Source organism: Crassostrea angulata, chromosome 9, assembly GCF_025612915.1.
Source record: "Crassostrea angulata isolate pt1a10 chromosome 9, ASM2561291v2, whole genome shotgun sequence".
Lineage (NCBI taxonomy): Eukaryota > Metazoa > Mollusca > Bivalvia > Ostreida > Ostreidae > Magallana > Magallana angulata.
In genome coordinates this window covers 35,465,175-35,491,345 of record NC_069119.1, presented here as the reverse complement: position 1 = coordinate 35,491,345, position 26,171 = coordinate 35,465,175, and the positions used below count along the sequence as shown (strand labels likewise).

The following is a 26,171-nucleotide window of genomic DNA, read 5'->3' as shown; positions in this document are numbered from 1 at the left end:
CAGTGAGTAATAATAATAGATAAAAAAAGAAGAAAAAAAGATGTCAAAACACGTAAAAATACAAGTAAGGTGATGCTGTACACAGTTGCGTCAGTCACACCAGTGCATTGGGGGTTTTTAAGTCGAAAAATGACGCATCTTGAGGGGGGGGGGAGAGGGGTGCATAAGTCGAAAAATGACGCAACAGGTTATTCGTGAACATTCAAATATTTGAAAATTGATGTTCTGGTATAAATTGAGGAAGTGTTGGCAACGTTAAGACCGTGACTAGTAGGCTCTGAGACAGTTTTAAGCTTGTCGGGACAACCAGTACGTACTCATCATGCCCTTCCCCTGAAAATAGAATAAACTTTAATAAAATATACGAATGTTTAAGCAACATTTATCAATTCAAATGACAATAGATGCATCTAACTTAAAATCACAAACGATATTAAATGATGTAGTTATATGACACGAATAGTACATATCTAATCAAATCAGGACCGACTTGCCTTTATTTGTATTTCTCCTCGTTCTTCAAGCAAAAAGTCCTGGCGAGTTTTCAGAAGGTTGCAAGTATTTTCACTGGTATGTATTTTCATGGCTAAAATAACACAAAGCAATGCAACAATATTTAAATAGTGCCTGTTTGGGAGGCAGTAGAAATTGACACCCCGAGGAAACCATTGTCAACTCACGCGAAGAGGAGGTTGACAATGGTTTTCGAGGGGTGTCAATTTCAACTGTTATCCTCTCAAACAGGCACTATTTATTTTATTATACTGAATGTCTTAATTTTAGAGAATTCTTATATTGCTTTTATATAGAAATGACGTGAGTTCTACGACGAACCGTACGCGCATAATTTACGCGCATGCATGTAACAATTCGTTGTGTAACCCGTTGGTTAGTGTGTTGCTAACGCCGAGGGTAATAGAACGGATTATTAACTGCGTCTAAACCAATCAGATTTCAGTGTTTATCATGAAAGTATAACAAAACAGAATACAACCTAGATGTAGGTACAGTCTTCTCATTCGACGGATGCTAATGCTTTCTTGTCACTATACAATAAACATGTACGTTTCTTTGTAAGATGTAAATACTATAAAATTCTTAACCGAATGAAATTTCTTTGCGGTTTAATTCATTTTTGGACATGTTGACATAGACCGAGAAAGTAAGACGGACAATTGTAAACTCATGACATTATTGAAATATATACACTTTAATATATCATACAGATACATTCGACTGAAAATCCTGAAAATTTTAGTTTTCCAGCTGGCAGTGGATAAATTAGATTAAAAAAAGGACAAAAACAGCTCGTAGCGCATAACATCATTAAAATACAATTAAAAAGCATATATTTACATTTTCCAGTGTCTTTGCCTGTGATAACACTACGTATCGATTTTGTACTATAAAACCCATAATACAAATGACACCAAATTGTGGCGCCAGTGGCTTTGCTTATTTTTGTTTAAATATTTAATCATACGATGGCTTAAAATTATATAAATATAAGTAATAGGGAATCATTCTTTGAATATTATGAGGTGATAATTTCGGTCGGGGCGTGATCAAATCTATCATTAAGCCCGTCTTGCTCTATTGGATTTGATAACGCCCTGACCGAAATTATCTCCTCATAATATTCAAAGAATGATTTAAGAAATGAAGATGATAATTTTTCTATTGATCGACGCATTGATGAAAAAGTTTTCCGGTCAATTTTTTCTTTGATACGTCGATCAATAGAAAAATAATTATCTTCATTTCTTATCATTTAATCAAACATTTCCAAATAAAAAAATTTGAAGTGTCATTGATCAAAAGTGTAAATAATGTAAATGAAGCGGCGCGTATGAATACAAAACAACAACAGCAACAATATTTAAAATGGATGCGCCTTCAGCTGATGCAGAGCTATTGAGCTGAATTAATGGATTAAACACAAATAGTGAGTTAAAATCTGAACCGGCTGAATTGAAAACGAGAGGAAAATACATCCGATAGCTTGTGATATCATTCACTGTGCAGAAAAACTCGTATTAAAGCTAGTTTTCATGTGAGATCGCTGGAATATGCAATTGGACATAACCATCAAGGAAAAGCGACCGTGGACGAAAATAGCTGATATGTCGACAAATAATAGTATGTATAAGCGACTTTTGTAAACTTTGTGATAACTAGATAGCCAGTGATGTACTTAAATGGTATCTATCTGCCGCTTGGAATTCACCGAAGGAGTTGATGCATTACTTATAGCTTTTCTTTACGACGCTTATTATTTTGAAGACCGATCATCTACGTGTGTAAATTTAAAAATTATCGTTACCAAATTTGAACAGCAGTGTTACTGTGAAAGTTTATATGCCTATATGTTTGTTATAATATTGAAATCCTTAAAAGGAACAGCCAGCCTCGCTGTAAATGTTGATTGATCTCAAGCAGACGAAATCGTGAGAAGAAGCTGAATTTTCTATTTCGTGAATCAAACAAAGTGTTTTGTTTATTTTGAAGGTTAAACTTTCAAAGTTTTATATTCACAAGTTTGCATTTTGTTTGCTGACAATAAAACAGACACAACTTTACATTTTGTTGACAGTGTTTATCTTGGAAATTCCCGTTCTATAAAAAGTGTTAGATCAGAGCAGTTGAGAAAAGTAGATCCAGCGAAAATTTTATTGATGCAGGTATCAAAGAAATTTTTCAACCAATCAGAAGCGCCGATATCTCATCAAACGAATAAATATTAAATGATTCCTTATTACTTATATTATTCATTCTTCTGAAAAAATATTATAAGCTGGATCGATAAGCGAAATGTGCAACATGATAAAATTACAGGAAACATGTGACTTACGTTCTCCACTGGATTCCATCCGTGAGGCCGTGTTCACAGTGTCACCAAACAGGCAGTACCTCGGCATCTTCTGACCCACTACGCCTGCGCAGACTGGACCTATCAAAGAGCAGATTTCAACAGGTTGTTTACTATTATGTGAAACTTCGGGTGCCGTTATAGATTCCTATTCCTAGATTTATATCAGATTCTACTTTGTAAGAAATTGCTTAAAAATAAGTATGAATTTAGTTGATAAAATCTGTTGAAAATAAAATTTTGATTTTAGGGTAATACAAAAAATAAAACAAAAATCATCCTAAAACAATGCATCTTACAGGATCTTACAGGAATCGAACCCATGATTGGTGGCATACAGATTCTTGTGTGAATTAAAGATCTGCAATTATTTATATCTAACGGTTAAAAAATCTGTAAGTGAATTTTTCATGCGATTTTGTGCTTCCTAATGGAGAATCAGACACGGTATACCGATCTATCTTAAAATAGATTAATTTAAAAATGATTACAAAATAACACCGCTACAATTAACACTATACTAACCAGAGTGCATTCCAATCCTGGCACATAAGGGATGATCCGGCTTGTGCTTGATTTTAAAATTCTTAACGCTCTCTAGGATAGAACACGACATCCCGGCTATTTCCACTACGTGTTGGTCGCCATTTCTCGTTGGTAGACCGGAAACTACCATGTACGCGTCGCCGATTGTCTCAACCTGAAAATTCAAATAAAGTGTTGCGATTTTTTTTAAATTTTTAATACATTAATGATTTATTTTAAATTTAAGAAATACATTTCGTAAAATAATTTTTAAGCAAGTTGCGAATTTTCGAAAATAAAGTGAATCTTTAAAAATCTTTTTGTTTTTCTTCTTTTTTTTGGGGGGGGGGGGAGGGGGGCAATTTTAGATTTCTGAATGTGGTAATTAATAGCCAGTGTAATTTTTGCATGTTTTAATATATCATTTATATAAAATAGATAATACTGCATTTTTGTTCAACTCTAACCTAAAATACGAAAACCCAATCATACCTGTACCTTTGACTAATATAAATCACATTTCAATTATATCTACTCCCTGTGACATTATATAAATAGTGCCTGTTTGGGAGGGTTACAGTTGAAATTGACACCCCGAGAAAACCATTGTCAACCGACGCGAAGCGGAGGATGACAATGGTTTTCAAGGGGTGTCAATTTCAACTTTTATCCTCCCAAACAGGCAATATTTATTTTGTTATACTGAATGTCTTAATTTTTAAATTCTACAGCGAACCGTACGCGCCTAATTTAGCTCATGTAACAATTTGTAATGTTACCCGTTGCTAAGTGCGTTGCTAACGTTGAGGGTAATAAAACGGATTATGAACTGCGTCTGAACCGATCAGATTTCAGTATTTAACATGAAAGTTTAACAATATATAAATAGTGCCTGTTTGGGAGGGTCACAGTTGAAATTGACATCCCGAGAACCATTGCCAACCGACGCGAAGCGGAGGTTGCCAATGGTTTTCGAGAGGGTGTCAATTTCAACTTTTATCCTCCCAAACAAGCTCTATTTATTTCATTTTACTGAATGTCTTATTTTTAGAGATTTTTTTACTGCTTTTATATAGAAATGACGTTAATTTCCCGGCGAACCGTACGCGCATGTAACAATTCGTTGTGCTACCCATTGCTAAGTGTGTTGCTAACGCTGAGGGTAATAAAACGGATTATTAACTGCGTCAAAACCAATCAGATTTCAGTATTTAACATGAAAGTATAATAAATGTGACGCGTCATGAGACTTTGGGTCCAAATGCGGCATTTGCAAAACAAAGAATTGACGTCATAAACATCGCACGTTTTTAACAAGCCGCCGATATTTTACCCCCCAATTTATTTTTTCGCCGGAAAAGAAACAAATTGTTAAAATAATAAATAGTATGCTGTTTCTTGATTTTAGCCATGTGAAATAAAACCATTGCATATCGAGATGTAATTAATGCCTTTTTAGACCGCATTATATTGTTTAAATACAATGAAATGAAAGCGAAAGTAGCTGTTAATGTTATCTCCCTTTTCATAAACGTAACTTCCGCTGTCAATGTAAACTATCTTCTGCTCGTTATTTTGCCCACCGTGAAATGTGTTCGTAATGTCATCATGAGTCAAAGCAGCGTGTTGTCGAGTGCCAGTACGATCCCCCCGTCAATTATAGACCAGGACGACAACGATTTTAACGACGAACTGTCGCATGTGAATGATTTGTTTTTCGGAAATGTGGAATTAAATGTCGGCGCCGAGTGCTCAGCGGTAACTAGTGGTTCTGATGAAAGTGACTGTGATAGTGAAGATGTGTGTAATGATCTGAATAACAACGATGATAATGACTTTGAAATTTCTGATTCTGACAAAAGAGAGGCGCAGTGTGTGCATGATTTTTATGAAAACACTTGTGGATGCAGCAGACTCTATGGTAAGCCATGTAGCTCCATTGTTGACAGAAATGTGCTCAATGATTACAGAAACGTGTGTTTAGAGACAGACAAATCTGAACTAGATATGCTGATAAAGGTGCAGCTCTTCCATCATAGAAATAATTCTTCAGAAACATCTGCCAAGAAACACAAGACAAAGGAAAGAGAAAGGGTGAGACAAGTTTATCATTTTAGTGGAATCCAGGTGTGTAGAGAGACATTTGCTTTCGCCCATGGGATAAGTAGGAAAACCATTGATTCCATTGCTAGATCCCTTGATCAAGATGGGTTTGGTGCTAGAGTTCATGGCAACAAAGGTAAATCCCCTAAACATGCCTTAACAATGGAGGATGTGAAGAGAGTCAAACAGTTTCTTCTTAGTTATGCCAACAAATATGGACTTCCCCTACCTGGCAGGCTACCAAATTTCAGAAATGAGAAAACTATTTTACTGCCCTCTGACAAAACCAAAGCAGAAGTTCACCAGGAATATTTGACACTTGCTGATGAGATGTCATTGAGAAAGATATGCTTATCTCAATTCAAAACAGTATGGCTTGAGCAGTGCCCTCATATTTTGATCATGAAGCCTGCCACAGACCTCTGTCACACCTGCCAGTCCTTTTCGTCAACTCTTTCATGCAGCGGCAATTTGAACGAAGAGGAAAAAGAGGATATTCTATCAAAATATCAAGAGCATGTTGGACATGTCAAAGAACAGAGGGACCATTACAGGGATCAGTGTGCTGCGGCCAAATCAACATTTGTCCAACTCACCCCAGAGCAAAAAATAAGAGGTATTGCATATTCATTCTAAAGTAGGATCATGCATAATTAAATGTATGTGTAAAATACCTAAATAATATTTGTAAAATATATATTTTTTTACATGATTTAAGAATAAGTTAGTATCATTTTGTGTGTATAATAATAAATTAAAAATTTATTTTAACCAAAATATAAGCTAATTACAGTGTTTGATGTGGACGTGTAATGAATTCTTTATTTGAACTTTGCAAGTAAATGAACTCAATTTTTTTTATATAAATTTGTTATTGAAACACTGCCAGTTTAGTTTTGCAAAAAAATAATTAAGTTTTAATGTTTTGTTTCTTTTTCTTAGGCCAGCCACCCTGCACATTGCAGTCTGAGTTTCATTATAGCTTTGACTATGCACAACAAGTGCATTATCCTCACTATGCACAACAAGTTGGGCCATTGTTTTTTAAAACACCTAGAAAATGTCAATGCTTTGGGATCTGCTGTGAGGGATCAGGTACATGACTATGATTCTTATCAATATCTTTAAATATACACCCTATGAGAATACATAATTATGTACCATAAAATCAAATTTATCTGAAGAGGTCTACTTTTGTGATTTTAATGATTGCAAATTACATAGTGAAATAATTACTTTTATTTTTTATGAATTGAATGTAATGATTATATTTTTAGGCACCCAGATATTTTATCTTGTGGATGAAGCTCAGCACTCAAATAAAGGCGCAAACACTGTGACCAGTATGCTGCATCACCATTTCATGTACCATGGTCTTGGTGAAACAGATGTCAAGCTTCACATGGATAATTGCAGCGGGCAAAACAAGAATAACACAGTCATCGGGTAAATATCTCATAGAAAAGTGTAAATTGAAAAAAAAACCTTGCACTTTTTAAGTTTTGTGTAAAATATAAGTTTGGTTTAAGTTGCCATTTAATCTATATGTACTGTATTTGATAATGTCAATGAAACTTATTATAAGGTGCCCCCCCCCTCCCCTATTCAAGGGTAAGGATCAAATGATTAGCAGATCAGAAATCTTTAACTAATTAGGAAGAAAATTGTCAGTTTGTAGTTTATTAATGCATTAAGTGTCCTCTATATCAAGAATGATTTTGCATGCTAATGATATTTTTTGCAATAGATATGGTATGTGGAGAGTAATGACTGGTCTCCATGAGTCAGTGGAATTTTCAATGATGGAAGCTGGCCACACCAAGTTTAACCCAGATTGGCATTTTGGGTTATGGAAAGTCAAATGGAGGCACTCGAATGTTGAAACCTTAGCGGAGATTGCTGCCAGCGTTTTGAAATCCTCCAGGAATGGCCACAATGTCCCGCAGTTGGTGGATGATCCTGTTGCTCCTCTCTTCTTTTATGACTGGGCAACCTTCTTCAAGAGGATCTTTAAACCAATACCCAGTTTAAAGTCATATCATCATTTTAGGTAATTTTATAATTAGATAGACTAAAGTTACACATAATACATATCAGTCTATGATTTCTATCCAATGGTTTTTTTTTTGTTTTCTATCACCTAGTTTGTGGGTAATTGTAAGAATTGCTTTGAATGTTTCAGAATGGACAAAGATCATCCTGGTATTGTGTTTGTAAGGGAGTACGCAACAAGTCAGGAAGTGGCAGTCAACATCCTCAAACCTGGTGCAGCAGTTGACCCTACTGTTCTTCCATTAGTGATTCCTCCATCAGGGCTTGATGCACACAGACAGTGGTACCTATTCAATGAAGTTGCTCCCTATTGTGTCAACAAGGAAAGCTGTCCAAAGCCAACCATGCCAAAACCTCTCGTCAAGATAGACTCACCGTCACTGGCCAGGAAATGCAGCAAATGTAAACTGACTGGACACAATAAAACAACATGTAGAATATAAACTAAGTTATATCTATCCATTTAAAATGTGATGATACTTCAATGTTCACTTAAATATTGTATTTGTTCAACTTCTTTTCATATTTCTTCAATATTGATTGATGATTGGATGAATGAATGGAAGGATGAATGAAGGAATGAATGAAGGAATGAATGAAGGAATGAATGAATGAATGAATGAATGAATGAATGAATGATTGATTGAATGCATAAATGATTGTTTTAATTGATTAATTGATTAAAACATGATATTCAATTGTTACAAAGTTTCATTTCTTGATTTAGTTTTAAAAGTGGTTTAATTTTTTTAAACACGAATTACTTTTTCCATTGATAATCATTTTACTATGATCAGTTATTTCATAGAATGCTAACAACAATAAATTTTTTTAAGGTACTGCATACTGTACTTAATTTATCTGGTTACAGCTGGTTTAGATGGGTGAATATATGATATAACTAAATTGAAGACTGCTAAACAACAAAGAATGCATTTTAAAGTGTTTTGACATGTAACTTAATATGTGTTACATGTAATCAAACAGATGCAGAATTTATGTAGTAATTGCGCAGTAATGCACATTAAGCAGAAATGCCTACATAGTACAGCAATCTTTGTGACGTCATATCTCAAAAACTAGCTTGTATATGAGAGTAAAATTTCATAATATTAATTTTGGACATATAAGGTGTAAGAATAAGCAAAAATCTCATTTTTGAAAATTTCCTCATTTGGACCCAAAATGTCATGACTGGTCACAAATTGTATTAATGACATTAACACTTAGAGCGTTGTATCATATAAGGACCGAAACATATATTTCGACAAAATGACATGTTGTAAGTAAGTCTGGAAATTGTTTACCTTGTAGACGTCAAAGTGTTCAATGATTTTGTCGAAGCAAATGTAGAGATCATTTAGAAGGTCAATCACCTAAAACACAAACAAGTAAGTTAATGTATCTGAATGTATATATTGCTACACTTTTGATAATGTGAAATTCTTATTATTATTGATTTTAAGTAAATCAAACTCTTATTATAATTGATTTTTAATCAATCCTTTTTACTGCAATTAAAAAAAACAAAAATTGAACAAAGCACGTGACCTGCATGGGGGTACTCTGTGAGGACAGGCTGGTGAAGCCCACAATGTCACTGAAGTAGATCGTTACGCAAGTGTACGCCTCTGGCTCCACCGTGCATCCAGTCTTCAGTTTGTCCGCCACGCTCCTGTACCATTATTTTTACTCAGATATCATTATCAAGATACCAGAATATCAAAATATATGAGCAAAGCCCGTCTGGTAAAACATAGTTTTTGCTTACATCGCGTGCAGTGTTCTGTGAATACAGACAACAATTTCAATACCCACTATCGAATGGTTAATATAAATGACACTTTGAAATGATACGTTGAATATATCAAAATATGAAACGGGTGGCTACATTTAGCTTTAAAGGCAGCCACAAACACAAGTGAGAGACTGTTAATTAGGTTGCATTATACCTTGGCAATACCTGGTAGAGGAGTTCATCTGACTTCTTTTTCTCAATGATCAAGCTCTGCGTTCGATCTTCCACTAGATCCTCAAGGTTATTGGCATACTCTTCCATACGAGACAGCAAATTATCTAACAGTTTCTCTCCAGATTTATCCCTTAAATGAAAAAAAAATTCACAAAGGAATCATATTATATCGTGGTCAACAAATTATCCAAAGGTTCTACCTTTAAATTCTAGATACTATATTTTTGTCCATAATTTATAGTTCAGTTGAGAAAAAGCTAAATATATCAGTTTTAAAATTCTAACATTTATTCTCATATATTTATACAAATCCTTTCTTTACAAAGAGAATAATATATTCAATAAATGGTCTTGGTCATTTAACTCTCTATATTTCAACCGAATTTTAATACATATATAGCTACATGTAGCTTTCACAAAAAAATTACATTTTACCATTGTAACTTGCGAGATTCTTTTCGCAGGAACTGAAAAGTGGGCCTGCAGTTTGGGTCTTCTTCCCAGCAGAACTTCATCAGTCCGACGACATCCGTGTCAATGCCCACCATGTTTAATCGGGGCCGGAACTGAACATCGTCGACGATTTCCACTTTCATCACGATCTCTGCAATGTAGAACAGTTCGTGACAATATTTAGATCTGAATTATTAAAACATTTTGGGAAATTAAAAACATCGCATTGATATTTCAATTGTTTATTAAGTGTACGGATTTAAAACATTTTTTTACTTACGTTGGAGATAATAAATTATCTTTATGCAAAATTAAGTCTGAATATTTAAGTCTGAATATTTTGCTATCAAAAACTCTTTTTAACCGTTAAACATGACTTGCTCAAACTAACAAAAAGACAACATATTTGCTCAACTTAATTAAAAATCCTGACGTATGAGTGAATTCAATGTAATCAATCATTCAAATAATGCCAACTCACGAAAACAACAAACCGTATTAATGAAAAAATTCTCTTTTGTCAAAAACATTTTAAAATAATATTATGGTTATATTAAAAATGTTTAAAAATTACCTTCCAAAGTTAAGAATTCTTTGTCATCTTCAAATGGCTCCTTTCTAGACAATACTTCATACATGATAATACCAAAACTGTAAACGTCCGCGCATTGCATTTCCAAATGATCGGAAGTAGTCGTCGATTTCCGGAGAAGCTCGGGGGCCATCCACAGACATTCTTGTACAAAAAGAAAGCACGATTGTTATTATCTGCACATTAAGAGGTATGTATGATCGGTGCTATTTTTACACGAAACTTATTTAGAAGATCTTTGTAGAAAGATAGATAAAATTGTTCAAAAGCTTTATTATTAAGAACTTATCTTTACAAAAGTGTATGGCTGTTAAACAATGTCTAAATTTCTAAAATACAGTTCCGATCAGACCCAACAAATCAGAAAGTAAGCCCCAACTAAACCCTGGGTTTACTTTCTGGGTTTACTTCGGGTTTACCAGAGTTGATCCAGAGTAAACACAAAGTAAATCCAGAGAGTAAACCCTGATCAGAAGTATACCGCTGACAGCAAACTCTACATGTGTATTCGGAATATACAAGGGGCAGGAATTATAGGCAGTAAGATGGTAAGATAAAAGACGGGTTTGCTTTACACCTCAGTACATACAAAAGCAGTTCTTGAGTAAACCCAAAGTAAACATCAAGCAAATCCAAAGTAAACCCCGAGTGGTCTAAAATTTTCACAAAGTAAACCCGGAGTAAACCCAAAGTAAACCCAGATGGTAAACCCGGAGTTTAGTTGGGTTTTACTTTCTTTTAGGTTTTGTCTGATCAGTACAGTATATCTTGACCATCCAGTCTCCTTGATGTATCGTATATTACCACACTAAATGTTGATGAAATGTTTTTATGCCTTCATAAAACCAATTACATCCAGCTCTTACTTTCACTATGTAAATCAATATGATGGTCTTTCAAAGACTGTAAACCAAAGTTGGTTACTTTGAGGACGAATCTGCTGTCGATGACACAGTTACGACTATGAAGGTGGCCATGGAACTGTACGTTAGAAGAATGGAGATAATCCATGGCCTGTTAAAGTGTGAAATATGTTAGAAGAATGGAGATAATCAATTGCCTGATAAAGTGTGAAATATGTTAGAAGAATGGAGATAATCCATTGCCTGATAAAGTGTGAAATATGTTAAAAGAATGGAGATAATCAATGGCCTGATAAAGGGTGAAATATGTTAGAAGAATGGAGATAATTCATGGCCTGATAAAGTGTGAAATATGTTAGAAGAATGGAGATAATCCATGGCCTGATAAAGTGTGAAATATGTTAGAAAAATGGAGATAATCCATGGCCTGATAAAGTGTGAAATATGTTAGAAGAATGGAAATAATCCATGGCCTGATAAAGAGTGAAATATGTTAGAAGAATGGAGATAATCAATAGCCTGATGAAGTGTGAAATATGTTAGAAGAATGGAGATAATCCATGGCCTGATAAAGTGTGAAATATGTTAGAAGAATGGAGATAATCCATTGCCTGATAAAGTGCGAAATATGTTAGAAGAATGGAGATAATCCATTGCCTGATAAAGTGTGAAATATGTTCTTAACTGATGGTAAGGAAATTCTATATTAGTTATAAAGGAAAATTACAAACAATTTCTAAAATTCAAATAAATTATAAATGATTAAAGGCAATAAAAATATTTACAAAAGGTAATTTTTCTTTCACTTTTAAGTAAATTATCCGCATATTATCAAAATTTGTATCCTTCTCTTTGTAGGCTACTACATTTTATTCGTAAAGAAAATAACCAATTAAAAAGAAATTTCAATGAAAAAAATCAATCTTACCTGTATTATATCGCGAATTAATGAAATGCTGAACTCCCTATTTAATACAAACGAATCATTGCTCAGAATATCCTAAAAATGAAAACCGCGGTTGAATAAAATTGTAAATAGTATCCCAGCATACATTAGTCCTTTTAACTGTTACATGAAACAAGACCTTAACTGTTTAATTTTTCTTTTTTCGAACCATTTTTAAGGTATTAAACCTCATACTCTGGAAAACAATTTTATTTTCATTGAAGATAAGGAGAAGAAATCATATAAAACATTCTATGAAGCAACAAATTTTACATTTGTCATAAAAAATGCTTATTCATTTTAAAGTTGCGCTGTTTGAGGTTTTATCTATGATTTTGTTACATGTATATGACATATAATTCTTAGTCACCCTTACCCTGAGGTCTCCGCGTGGACAGAACTCAGTGACTGAGTACAGACTTGACTCGTGCTCTGTTAGCCCCAGAAATTTGGTCAGGTTCGGACAAGTGATGCTTCGTAACTTAAAAATCAGTAATAAATAACATCCTATATAATATATACAATTGGTGTCTCGTAACTTAAAAATCAGTAATAAATAACAACCCTTATAATAACTGTATACAATTAATGCTTCTGTAACTTAAAAACCAGTAATAAACTAGAAAACTTACCAGTCAAGAAGGGCCCCGCTATGACAATTAATATAGAGAAGTGAAAAAACCTTTGAATTTCATCCTCTTTATATTAAAAAAGGTTGAAAAATAAATGCCCGGCAGAAGATGTAAAGAACTGGAATATATAGGATCTCGTAATTTGTAGTTGGATATGATTTTCATCCAACAATTAAAGTGTTTTTTTCTTGAGCCTTAGTGAGGGGATAAAACAAAAAAGTTGGATAAAAATCATATCATACTACAAATCATATGAGATTCTATTTATCCCATGTTTTATACACCACAATCAATGTTAACACTGTTTATAAAACTCCACATTATTTTACTTCATTATGCCTACGAAAATCCCATTGTAAAGTCACAACTGTGGGATATCAAAAAATATCCAATGAGTCATATCCACAAGATAAAGGGGGTAAACATGGGATGAAATAAATTTGTTAAAAAAAACAAAGAATTGATACCAATGCTTTGCCTCAACTTCAAACAAACATCACTTGCAGACACATGTGTATGGTAATACATATAACAGATAAAGACAGACCTTAGATTTTCTGAAACAGACAAGATAAATAATATCAGGGGATTAATTATCCTGCTCTAATCCATTTATTAAATTTAATTAGGACTTACAGAAAGAACATTTTCAGGTACTAATTCCTAAGTTTCCTTTAATATAAACATAGCAACCAAAAAAAACAACAACACCAAAACATCCATTAAAAAATATTAAAAAAAACTAGAGCAAAGCTCGTTGCAAAGCAACGAGTGGGTCTTCCGGTAATGTCGAAAGTAAAGCTAGAAGTTCCTGTAAGAAGCAGGGTTCTTAAACCAACAAACGTAAGAAACTAAAACAAAAAAAATCGAATTATTCTTGGTACGAGTTAACAAAATCCGAATGATGCCAAGTACGAATTAACAAACCTTATCGATTTCAAGAACGACTTAGCAAATACAAATCCGAATCTGTTAAAGTACGATTTAACAATTATCGAATAATTTTAGGTACGAGTTAATTTAACTCTGAACATAAAACTCTTTTCTTAACCAAGAATGTGAAATCAAAATTTCCGGAAAAATCAAATTTTAAACCCCTTTATCTCTGTATTGCATCGGCCGATTTTAGAACGGATTTCAGTTTTGAATTCTGAATAATAAGCTCTTATTTTTTGCTTTATGATTAATAACTAATTATCGCTTAAAAATAAGTTATTATGAAAAGACTTTGTAGCCCTTTTGGCCCCTTATTTGAGGGGCTGGCCCCTTTTTCTTGATATCAAATGAAAGGTCTTGTAAATATATCCATATTTTGTTACACATTGTATTCACGAATAGTTAACTGTTCTAGAGATATTCGAACAACTGTGTTTTAGGGGCCGACCCTTAAACTCCTTACCAGTGCCACCAAAAAAATATTTTTAGATCCCATATCGTTAAGAACATTATTTTGAGCAACTATTCTTCTACAAGGCTTTTCAAAATATTTCTCCTTTTCTAGATATTAATGACCAAATTTTAAGACATCTGGCCCCTTGAAACCCCTAATTACGTATCATATGTCTTAAGTATGGTACCGTATAGATAAACAGATGTACAATGAACAATTTTGGTTCTATAATTGATAACAAATTATTTTTCAGTAAAGAGTTATTATAAAAGGAATTTATAGCCCTCTTGGCCCCTTATTTGAGGGGCCAGCCCCTTTTTCTTGATATCAAATAAAAGGTCTTGTAAATATAAACGCATTTTGTTCAACAAGTGTTCAGAAATTGTTGACCGTTCTAAAGATATCTGAACAAATGTATTTTAGGGGCCGACCCTTAAAATCCTTACTGGGACCACCAACAAAATTTTTTTAGGGAGCATATTGTTAAGAACATTATCATAGGCATTTTTTGTTCTATAATGCTTATCAAAATATTTCTCCTTTTCTAGATACTAAAGATCAAAGTTTTCGACTTCTGGCCCCTTAAAACCCATAATTACATAACATATGACTTAGACATGGTACCGTATAGATAAACAGATGTACAATGAACATTTTTGGTTCTATAATTGATAACAAATTATTTTTCAGTAAAGAGTTATTGCAAAAATACTTTAGAGCCCTTTTGGCCCCTAATTTGAGGGGCCAGCCCCTTTTTCTGAAATCAAACAAAAGATCTAGTTAATCTGAACAACTTTTGCATTACATGTCTTAACAAAATATTTACACATTAAAAGCTAGGGCCGAAAATGTGCGAAAATTTCGTGAAAAAAATTGGTGCCAATTTTCGAGCTCGGGCGAGCTTCGCCGCCTTGCGCATTTTTCAAAGTATAAAATAAATAGGATCATCTACAAACATTCATCTACTATCCCTGAAAGTTTCATATTTCTATCGCAATTAGTTTTTGAGAAGTTACGTGGACAAAATGGTCCTTAAAAAATCACTAAATCCTCAAAATCTCAAACCGGAAGTGACGTCATCGGCCAGAAATTTTATAATATCAAGTTTGTTTGATGTTCAATACGTCCTGTAAATTTCATGCAAATCGGTCAAGTAGTTCACGAGAAATAGAGTTCGAAAAAAGTCAGAAAAAAAATAAAAAATAAAATAATAATAAGGAAAAGAAACAATAGAATAACAAGAGGGTCTTCCGTCGGAAACGGAAGACCCTAAAAAATTAAAAAACTGATGTCTAATAATTTCTTATTATTTTTTTTAATTTATTGTAATTCATATATTTTTTTTATTTTACAGAATATAAGTATTTGGACTAGAATGAAATATATTCTTTATCAAATACCATCCTTTAAACTGAGGGGTGAAAATATTAGGGTGCAGCTCATGGTATGATAGTTGTATTTGCTTCAAAACAAACATCAGTGCAGACAAAGGTGTTCATTAATCTCGATATGACAGATAGAGATAAGCCTCTAAATTTTTCTGCAGCAGGCAAGATAATTAATCCCAGGGGATTAATTGTTCTGCTCTCTCATTCTTTTCTTCTAAATTTACAATAAGATTTTTTTTTTCAGAAATGACAGAATGGGGTTATTATCTGATTACCTGTTAAAATTAACAGCATTAGGGCAGGAAAAAATAAAATAAATAATGAAAAAATAAAATAGTGAAAAAGGATATCTTAATTTATATCTTGATTTTAGAATTCAGTAAAATTATCATTGTGTACGGTATTTTAACCAAAATAAAATATGAATATTATATTTCAAATCAATATTTCAAAGAATATTTAAACAATACTACACATCATTCAAAATTGACCTTATATAACTTAAAAACAAAGTTCATTTGCAGACACAAGCAGTGCAGTAATTAATCTCAATGTGACAGATAAAGATAAAGCTTAGGATTTTCTTCCTGTGGAAGGTTAATTAATCCCAAAGGACAAATATTGCACAGCCTTCCATGTAAATTCTCAGCAGTTATCTCTCTTTGCCCATTCATTCTCAGCAGTTATCTCTCTTTGCCCATTCATTCTTATGCATAGTTAGGAATCTACCCCACCACCCCAGCTCCAAACCAGAAGACTGCCTACTGAACCACCATACCAAATTTGAACTTGATTGGGCAACCATAAAAAAAGTTATTAGAAAAAACAGGAAATTTGTGGACGGAAGAGTGACAGACAGACGAACAGAAGGATTAACGAACAGAGTGATTACTATAGGGCACCCGCAAATCCTTGCAGGGCCCTAATAACAACCTATATAATAATTGTTAAAGTGATGCTTCGTAACTTAAAAATCAGTAATAAATAACAACCTATATAATAATTGTATGCAATTGATACCTTCGTAACTTAAAAATCAGTAACAAATAACATCCTATATAATATATACAATTGGTGTCTCGTAACTTAAATATAACAAATGACATCCTATGTATTATATACAATTTGTGCCTTCGTAGCTTAAAAGTTAGTAATAAATAACATCGTATGTAATATAAAAACAGTTGGTGCCTTCGAGCTAAAAAATCAGTAAAAACACAGCTATGATCGGCCGATGCTAATCACAAAACACGTCACAATTATTAGACTGAAATCAGAAGTCATTACATAAAAATACCTAGAGATCTTCTAATTCTATATGTGTATATTACCTGAGCTAATTCCATAAAAAAATACCATGAGCGATCCTATGAATATCAACTATCTAAGCTAATTCCATAAAAAATGTCATGGGATATACTGTAAATTTCTACATGTATTACCTGAGACAATTCCATATAAAATGAGCGACATGATGGTCTTTGTCTTTTGTTGAATTTTTGTAAATACACTTTGGAACCCTGAAAATGAAAAGCATTTAAAAACTGTATACACAGAAATAATACGCATTGCTTTTAGATATCAATAGACGATAGACACGTTTGTATCGTTTATTTTCAACTCTGAAGTAATCGATTAGTAAACACAGAAACATAATATCTTATTGGGGATTACATTGAAAAAAATATATCTATATACTTCTAAACGGTTGAAAAAAAAGGAATACTCGTAAATTTTGATGCATCTCCTTTCTAAGAATCTTAGGCTGAAGTGAATGGATTTGTTGCTAAGCAGATATTCATTAAAAAAACTAGTCAGTTGTATTGGGCAAAGAAAAGCTATGACAGTTTTAGAAGTTATTTTCTTATTTTCAGGGGGAAATGAATAGTATAGCGTTATTAAGAAGTAATGCAACTGTTAGTTGAATATCTTAAAATCAAAAACAGACATAAAACTTTTTTTTCATTATCAATTGTTTTGAATAAATCATCGGAGAGAGAAACGTGTTGAGTGTAAAAAAAACCCCCAATAAAACAGGAATATGATTAATGAAAACTACGGGCTTTCATATTTCAATATCGAGAGAATACCTGATATGATGCAACCTTCTGATCCACAGCCATTGTTTTTAAGCTCATCTCTTCAGATTTGGACTTAAGCTTTCAATTACAATAACAATAACATTAAAACATACCAGCTTTAAAACAAATACCAGATAAAATATTCTTATACAATTTATTACATTTGTTGCACAAAAATCTTTTCTTTTTAATCAAAACGTTCGTCAAAATCATTTCAAGGTGTTACTGCGTTGAAAGATTTTACTTGTAAAAAGGATTGATATTTTGTGGGTTGAAAACTATAATAAGCGTGCTTGTAAAAAAAAATGCGTATAGTGATCTCGTAAAGCTTAATTGATGGCACCTTTAGTCAGTTGGTGTAGTTTTAATATTAAAGAAACATAAACTTCTATATAGTAGACACAAAATTTTTTTTGTTTTACGATTGGATCTTGATCAAAGCAAAAATTGAAGTTTTAGTTATGTAAATTTTTTTAATAGAATGTGTAGTGCTGTGATCCACATGATATATCATTTGAAGAAACAAGTGCATTTTATAAATCACAAACCTTACAATAATACTTGGATAAACATTTAAAGCCAAAAGTAAGGAAATGATGTACAAAACACATTCCCAATTCCATAGTGATTATTAGAGATCACTTCGGTCCCAGTCAGAATTTGTCAGTAGTATGTCCCCGTCTGTCTGTCTGTCTGTCTGCCTGTCTCTCCCTCTCTCTCTCTCTTTCTCTCTCTCTCTCTCTCTCACACAGTTTCCATAGCATTTTTTCTGCAAACAAATTTAACGTAAACTTGTACCTTTCCTTCAGAAAAACACAAAAGGGAATATCTACTATGACACTGAGACAGCCATGCTATTTCTTCCCAGGGTATTTTCCACCAATTACTCAACATTTCGGCGTCTCTCTTCATTTTCCTACAAATGTATTCAAAAATTTTCCATCTCACATTTGTTAATTGTTTTCAATATCATGTTAGCTTGCTGTTTACAACACTTTTAACTAGTTATGATACAAGATCATGCACATCTTTATTTATCTTTCCTCTGTTAGAATTATGATAAAAATACAGCATGTGTTACAGAGTTGACGAATTAGTTCTTTAAATATAGTCAACATTAGTGCCACCTTGAATGGTTTTTCAAATCTGAAATCAAACTTTCAAATACGATCAAAAAATTTAGCTAACCACTTAGTTAGGAAAGGGAAATTCAACAGAATACAAACCTATACACAAGTAAAACCATATTGCAGATGGCTAGAATCAACACCGCCAGCACAATGGATAATACCATAAAGAATTTGTTATCTATAATAGATAACACGAGTCAATGATACATAACAAATCATGAAAGATAGCATGATATATTATATGAATAGTGTATGTATGAGAGGGTAACAGTTGAAATTGACACCGCGAGAACACCATTGTTAACCGACACGAATCTTAGGTTGACAATGGTTTTTGTGGGGTGCCAACTTCAATTGTTATCCTCCCAAACATGCACTATTTGTTTTGTTATACTAAATATCTCAATATTAGAGAACATTTTACTGCTTATATATAGAAATAACGCAAATTTTACGGCGAACCGTATGTCCATCTTTTACACGCATGTAACAATTCGTTTTGTTATACTTTCATGTTAAATACTGGAATCTGATTGGTTAGGACGCAGTTCATAATCCGTTCTATTACCCTCAGCGTTAGCAACGCACTAAGCAACGGGTAACATTACAAATTGTTACATGTGCGAACATTATGCGCGTACGGTTCGCTGTAGAATTCACTTTATTCCTATATAAAAGCAGTAAAGTTTTCTTAAAAATTAAGACATTCGCGTCGGTTGACAACGGTTTTCTCGGGTTGTCAATTTCAACTGTTACCCTCCCAAACAGGCACTATTTATATAGTGTTACCCGTTGTCAAGTGTGTTGCTAACGCTGATAGTAATACTATTTGTTATACTGAATGTCTTAATTTTTAAGAAAATTTTACTGCTTTTATATAGGAATAACGTGAATTCTAAAGCAAACCGTACGCGCATAATTTTCGCGCATGTAACAATTTTTAATGTTACCCGTTGCTAAGTGCGTTGCTAACGCTTAGAGTAATAGAACGGATTATGAACTGCGTCTTAGCCAATCAGATTTCAGTGTTTAACATGAAAGTATAACAAAACGGATTATCATCTACGTCTAAGCCAATCAGATTTCAGTATTTAACATCAGAGTATAATAAAACAGTTTGATATATTACATTCAGCAGTACATTCTCATCATATTATTCTTTGTTTTCCCTCAGACAGAATTGTCACACTTTCATTTAACAGGTATTAAACTTACCACGTGACTGCCTCATGTATCTCAATATGGCCGTCATTCTTCTACTCATTTCGAAATTTCATTTTTAAGAAATAAAGTACGAGTTTTCGTGAATGTTACAGAATAACCTCTGAGGTCGAGATATTTGATATTCCAAATAACATTTTGAGACCGAGGAGGTTATCCTGCAACATTCACGATAACAAGAACATTATATCTATTCTACTAACAGCCCAGTTTTTGTACGATCTAGTCATTTTGAAGGCTGTTCCGTGTAACCCCAACGGTTTTGTTAGTAATGTTTACACGTGTATCGATCAAAGGAAACATCTACTGATGACAGAATTTTTCGTTGGGTTTTTAATACTTTTCACTTATTCATAACATATTTTTGAATCATATTTCTAATATTTTAAGGGCAATTTAATACGATTATCACTACTACACGTTATATATTTTATGTAAAAACACACAATACAAATGTGCTAGGGAGGTCCCAGGAACAGCCGCATTGATCTCTTAAGAATAAACATTAGAGGCAATACACATCGTTTTGACTGGAACTAAGACGTGAAATTGACATGGTTTTTAAACTTTTTACGGTTTGAAGTTGTACTTTCATCTCTTTGATCTTGGGAATAACTGTAGTAGAATATTAAATACATCAGCCGCATGTCATAAGTTCTCTAATTATTTGGAGTAGTTGCCACCTGAATTTTTTTTAAATTAGAGTGGCTGCCCTTGGAATATTGAAGTCACTTTGTTGTGTCCAGAGCATAGCAAAATAGCAGCGTCGGAATTTGCTCAAATCTCTGTACAGGAAAGGGGGGAAACGTTTCGAATTGAATAGCAACAAAACATCGTAAATAAACATGGCTGAGATTTTCAAAGAGTATTTGAAAGGTTAGATTAAGAGTTTTGAAAAGTTTAAATAACTTAAATAGGACGAGATGTCAGGAAACTTGTATGCATAGGTTTGCGTAGATGAAGTAGATCATCGCTTTTTGTGAAACGATATGTCACTTAATAGTCCTGGGGGAAACAACACACTTATTAGATTTGTTAACGACTGACTGCAGAAATGTATCGGGTTGATCAAACTCATAGATGGCGAGGCAAAGCACAAATATTATACCTATTTGGTTAACAGCGTTAACAGTGTTAATATTAGATTTAAAAGAACTAAACTATCTAAAAAAAAAAGAAAGAAAAGAAAAAAGAAACCAAAAAAAGGAATAAATACCGGACCTTCGATGACGTAGCAATCAGCCCCAGTAAATCCACATCGAGGTTTGTTTATCGGAGGTCCTTTGTCGTTAGGCCAATGAATTGTATTGGAATTACTGAGATGGAATGCAAGAGACGACCCGCCGTAACCTACAGGCTACAGTTAACAATTGGTATTGTGTCAATATAATTAGCATATACTATAATTCGAGCTTTAGTTAAGATACAGAAGCCAAAAATAAAAAAAATAAATAAATTTGCAAAGTTTTATGTTATATCAAAACGCAAAATAGTATGTTAAATCCCTTTCTAACAAGTGAAAGTACAAAGAAAATGCCATATCATTATTATTATACTTAATTTGTCTGTTTGTCACTTTTTTTTCAGGGTACTTAACATTGCTTTTATCTGAGTTCACAAACTTGCATCATTCGTGAATGTCATACTTATTGTATCTAAGACACATTTCCTCATATACAGTTAATTTTATAAAACGTACGACAAATTCTCCAATGAAAGGGTTCAAATCCATGATCATCCAATTGATAACTCGATCACCAATGGCATTGATGAATAGATCACCGTTGATGCCTACAATTTAGGGGTCAAACGCACATTTGAATTCCTGTGGTATGATTACAGTAATCGTGCTGAATGTTATTTATTATGCACACGTTAGGTGTCTTTATTTAAGTAAATCTTTGAAACTTGTTTGTTTGATTCCCTAGCGCAATTTTACTACCAAAAAATGTTCAACGGATGAAGAAATAACCCATGAACATCATAAACTTGAAATGAGAATAATAATGTTTCGACTGCATATTCGAGTGATCTAGAACAAATCAAATATGTATCTATTACTAAATGATAATGAAACCATTAAGACTATTAATATTAATTATGTTAATAATAATCAAATACTTAAGCATAAATGAACAGAAAAATGTTCCTCTACCATCAAATGTCCTGTTCTTTAATCTTCTGACTATATTTAAACCGTCTCTAAAATCAATTCCATCTTGAACAGTTTCCATGACAACTTCTCCATACAGCACTAAAGCTTCGTAGAATACCATTGCGTGTGGATTCGGCTGAAAAAAGGCATTGTTTAAATTGTTTACATTGTATCATTTAGTGGACAAAATTCCTGATGACAATGTAACACTATGCATTTTAAAATAACAACATGTAGATCGAATGCTTAAAATCGTGTTAATCATTTTATTGCATACAGAAAATGAAAAATGTGTTAACATTTATTGATTGTATTCAATGAATGTAAATAGACGCGTTTCAACTCACATCTTGGTCAAATATATCCATATTGTACTCCTCAAAGGACTTCCGTTTTATTTCCATCGCAAACTCTTTATACTCTTTTGTTTCTGATTGATACAAACCAATCAGAAAGACAGACTCAAACGCTTTTCTAACTGTCTGCAAAACATTTGACGTAAGAATTGTCAATTCAAATATGACATATCAATTTTATTAGAATACCATTCATATAAAATATGGGAGTACATATCAAGGGGGTTTGGTGGTCAACAATTTAACAATAAGATCTTTCTTAAACTTTTAGCGGTGATCTTTTAGGGTATAAACTTTTAGATGGTAAGGAAAAAATCTTTTATTTAAGCTTTAGAATTCGATTATACGGTGGAATCATTTAATTTCGTAGGGGCCAATTTTCGAGGATGGTTGATTTTTTTTTTGCATTTTCGTTCGGATGTAATTTCGTGGATACGTCAGCTTTTAGTTTCAGATGGTCAACTAAATCTTTTATGATAAGTATTCGTTGAGGATGTAAATTCGGGGGCGAGTGCTACCCACGAATACCACGAAAATTGAGCCACCACGAATTCTAATAGTACTTTCTATATCCTTATATAGAGCTTCTCTTCTAAAGGGGATCAATATAGTCGACTAAATATGGGTTTGACCATCCATCCCTATAAAAGGTGATTTGCATATACCTTCCACATACACTTTTAAAAAAGTGTACATTGACTTGAATGAATTAATATATTTTGACTGTCTTAAACTCAAAGCCCTTAAAAATAAAATGCAAATCGACATTAAAATCAAGAAAAGAAGAGATTAATGTCTGTAATAGTTTGCATTGAATGCTTTTAACATAAAAAAAAATATTCATAATTTTAAAAATAAAAAATATGTTATCTTAACCTGGTCGTCCTGATCCCCCATATTCCACGTGATCCTTCCGTTGACGTAACCATTATAGAAAAAGAAAACAAAGAATGCATAGTCCCCCTCGGTCATTCCCATAGAGCTGGCCTTCAACATCATCCCACGCAATGCCACGCTGTCAGACACAACCAGGAAGACTACACAAAATCCAGGAGGTATAAGTCACCGAACTACATGCAAATACATTATATCTCTCTCTCTCTCTCTCTCTCTCTCTCTCTCTCCACTCTCTCTCTCTCAGACACTTATCTAAGACAAATACTGCAAGTATATCTTTTACTAAAATAGCAAACTGACATACAATCAATTTGTGTAGTTTTTAAGATCCTTTTTACTGTGTTATATTTAAATCTATAAACACTACTATTTACAGGAAAATATTCGCCCACATTAAATTTTCGCCCCCATTCAGCCTCGTTGTAAGCGGGCAAATTTAAGATTGGGCGAATTCAAATGTTTCTTAGGGTTGCATTTGGGCGAATTTAACACGGGATGAAACTGTTTGCAATTGTATAAGGGCGAATATTATATGGGACGAAAATAACCCTGTATGCAATATCAAACAAGTGGAAAAAAAATAAACAGCTTTGTAAATATTACTTCGCGATGTTTTGTTCGCCTCTTCTAGAGCATCTTGATATCCATGCTCTGTTTGGGAAGAAAATTCCAGAAGGGTGGATTTTAATCCAGCTGCTAATATTTTCCTATGAAATGTTTCAGCTAAGCCAGTGTTATGGAGGTTAACTGTTGGTGATACTCGTGTCGCGTTCCCTTCATACATAACTGTGAAATCCGTCCAATTAAAGTGCGAAAATACATTTAAATAAAACACAGAAAGTTCGTTATAGTCAAACGCCATTTTAGTCAGTGTCCTGAAAACGCGTTTGTTTTCAAAAGCCCCAGACGACCCACTACTTCCAAATATTGGCATGTTCCATTCTGCGGCCATTCGTCCAATAAATTCCGCTGATAAACTGCACGCTATGAATATAACACGTGATATTGATGATGGTGTATTACAATACTTGTTTTACATTGGAAAGAATTAAAATTTAAGTTTAGCAAAAACCATTCCTTTTTTAAGATAAACAGATCCACTGTGGTTTCATCAATATTCGTTGAATACCAATTTTCGTGGATTTCGTTGTTAAGTTGATCCACAAAATTAAATGTTCATTGAAGTTCAATTTCAACTAACAGTTTGTATTTATATTGGATCATTGGCCACGAATTTACGTATCCTTGAAACTGTGGTTTTCAGAAAATCCACGAAAATTGACACCCACAAAAATTAATGAAACCACAGTAATTTAAGTGTGAAAGGTGTAAAAATTATAAATCCTCTTATGACGTAATTTGAAATCTACTTACACAATCTAAAAGCAAGATGAAAAAAAGTTACTTACTTGGTCCAATGATTGCGGTTACGTTCTTCAGGTGATACATCTCTGCTGCAGTCTTACCAAACAGACCAGTCTTGGTGGGATCACACTCCATTCCGTGAGGTGAGACATACTGAATGATTTCTACGTCCATGGCTTCTCCAACAAAGTCTTTCAGTTTTCGAAGGCCTAATTCGACCGCCGGTCCACTTTGGTGAATTCCAAAAGGTAATGAAGTATCAGTCATAAAAACTCCTATAGTCATTTTGTATCTTTGTGCTAACACTAGAGTAAGCGATATAAGAAAGTAAATCTGACTTATATCTACAAATACTCTTCTTTTCATTATCTTCACTTTGAATCTTTAACCGTTTTAAAATGTCGAAACTAGTTCGGATTTCGAAGAAAACAATTTTAGCAATTGTAAACAACTGGAAGTCCTTTGAAACACACGGTATTTATACATATAACATGATTTCAAATTACGATCTTATTGCAATCAGCTCATTCTAATAGGGTCTTTAATCTGGCAGTAAATGCCATAAAATCTTGGCATTATTTTTACATCCTTCTCAAAACCATTAAAACAAAGACAATTTTCAAACTTTTACGGCCTACTTATTTTTTGGTAAAATTGATTTCTTTGCATTATCCAAATTTTAAAATAACGGTCGAGTACAGTGTTACACAAACAAAATCGTTTATGTTAAAATAAACTTAACTACCAGTATGTATACATTGCGTCACAAGAAGAAACACAGCATAGATAGGTACGATGGAGTCATCCGTTTCCGGAAGAAAAAGTTAAATAGCCAGTAAAAACACTTTGTTCTTTCAGAATTGAAATAACGTAAGAATTTAAATCCGGTGGTATCTTTGCTGCCCATTTTACGGACGCTTAATTCCTCCATACCTTGATAATCAAATTTTTTCATTGATTTTCATTAATCAATTTTAAAGTAAACGGATCATGCAAGGGTTATTCGATCCTGTTTTCTTGTTTGAAATAACATGCACGCAAACTGTAGCTTTTGCACAACGCATATAAGATATAATATATAATCCTCTGCGCTATATACTTCTCCTGCGTTTCAACTCTCTCTCTCTCTCATTTAAGGCTCACATAAGAATGTTTTAAATATTTCATAGAAACATTCAAAA

The 26,171-nt window shown here is 33.2% G+C and overlaps 2 protein-coding genes across 5 annotated transcripts; one reads left to right on the top strand and one right to left on the bottom strand.

Moving 5' to 3' along the window:
- Positions 1-25,290, bottom strand: LOC128164181 (atrial natriuretic peptide receptor 1-like). Its single transcript, XM_052827938.1, has 23 exons — positions 25,035-25,290; positions 24,229-24,609; positions 23,605-23,765; positions 22,720-22,854; positions 22,373-22,508; positions 21,917-22,008; positions 21,439-21,574; positions 19,093-19,174; positions 18,665-18,782; positions 17,876-17,944; positions 17,228-17,305; positions 12,752-12,856; positions 12,358-12,429; positions 11,433-11,580; positions 10,549-10,710; positions 9,957-10,125; positions 9,502-9,651; positions 9,101-9,224; positions 8,857-8,925; positions 3,395-3,569; positions 2,852-2,950; positions 495-586; positions 1-333 (listed from the first exon to the last, which is right to left on the bottom strand). Exons 1-23 carry the CDS (start codon positions 25,273-25,275, stop codon positions 289-291), a joined length of 3,039 nt encoding a protein of 1,012 aa, XP_052683898.1. The 5' UTR covers positions 25,276-25,290; the 3' UTR covers positions 1-288.
- LOC128164180 (uncharacterized) lies at positions 4,650-8,741 on the top strand. 4 transcript variants are annotated; one of them, XM_052827936.1, is made up of 6 exons: positions 4,650-5,152; positions 5,188-6,113; positions 6,440-6,592; positions 6,775-6,943; positions 7,245-7,547; positions 7,680-8,741. In XM_052827936.1, exons 1-6 carry the CDS (start codon positions 5,130-5,132, stop codon positions 7,990-7,992), a joined length of 1,887 nt encoding a protein of 628 aa, XP_052683896.1. In that variant the 5' UTR covers positions 4,650-5,129; the 3' UTR covers positions 7,993-8,741. The 4 variants fall into 4 exon arrangements, with proteins under 4 accessions (XP_052683896.1, XP_052683897.1, XP_052683894.1 ...); XM_052827937.1 differs by having other exon boundaries at positions 4,651-5,152; positions 5,365-6,113; XM_052827934.1 differs by having other exon boundaries at positions 4,651-6,113.
- Positions 25,291-26,171: the final 881 nt, after the last annotated feature.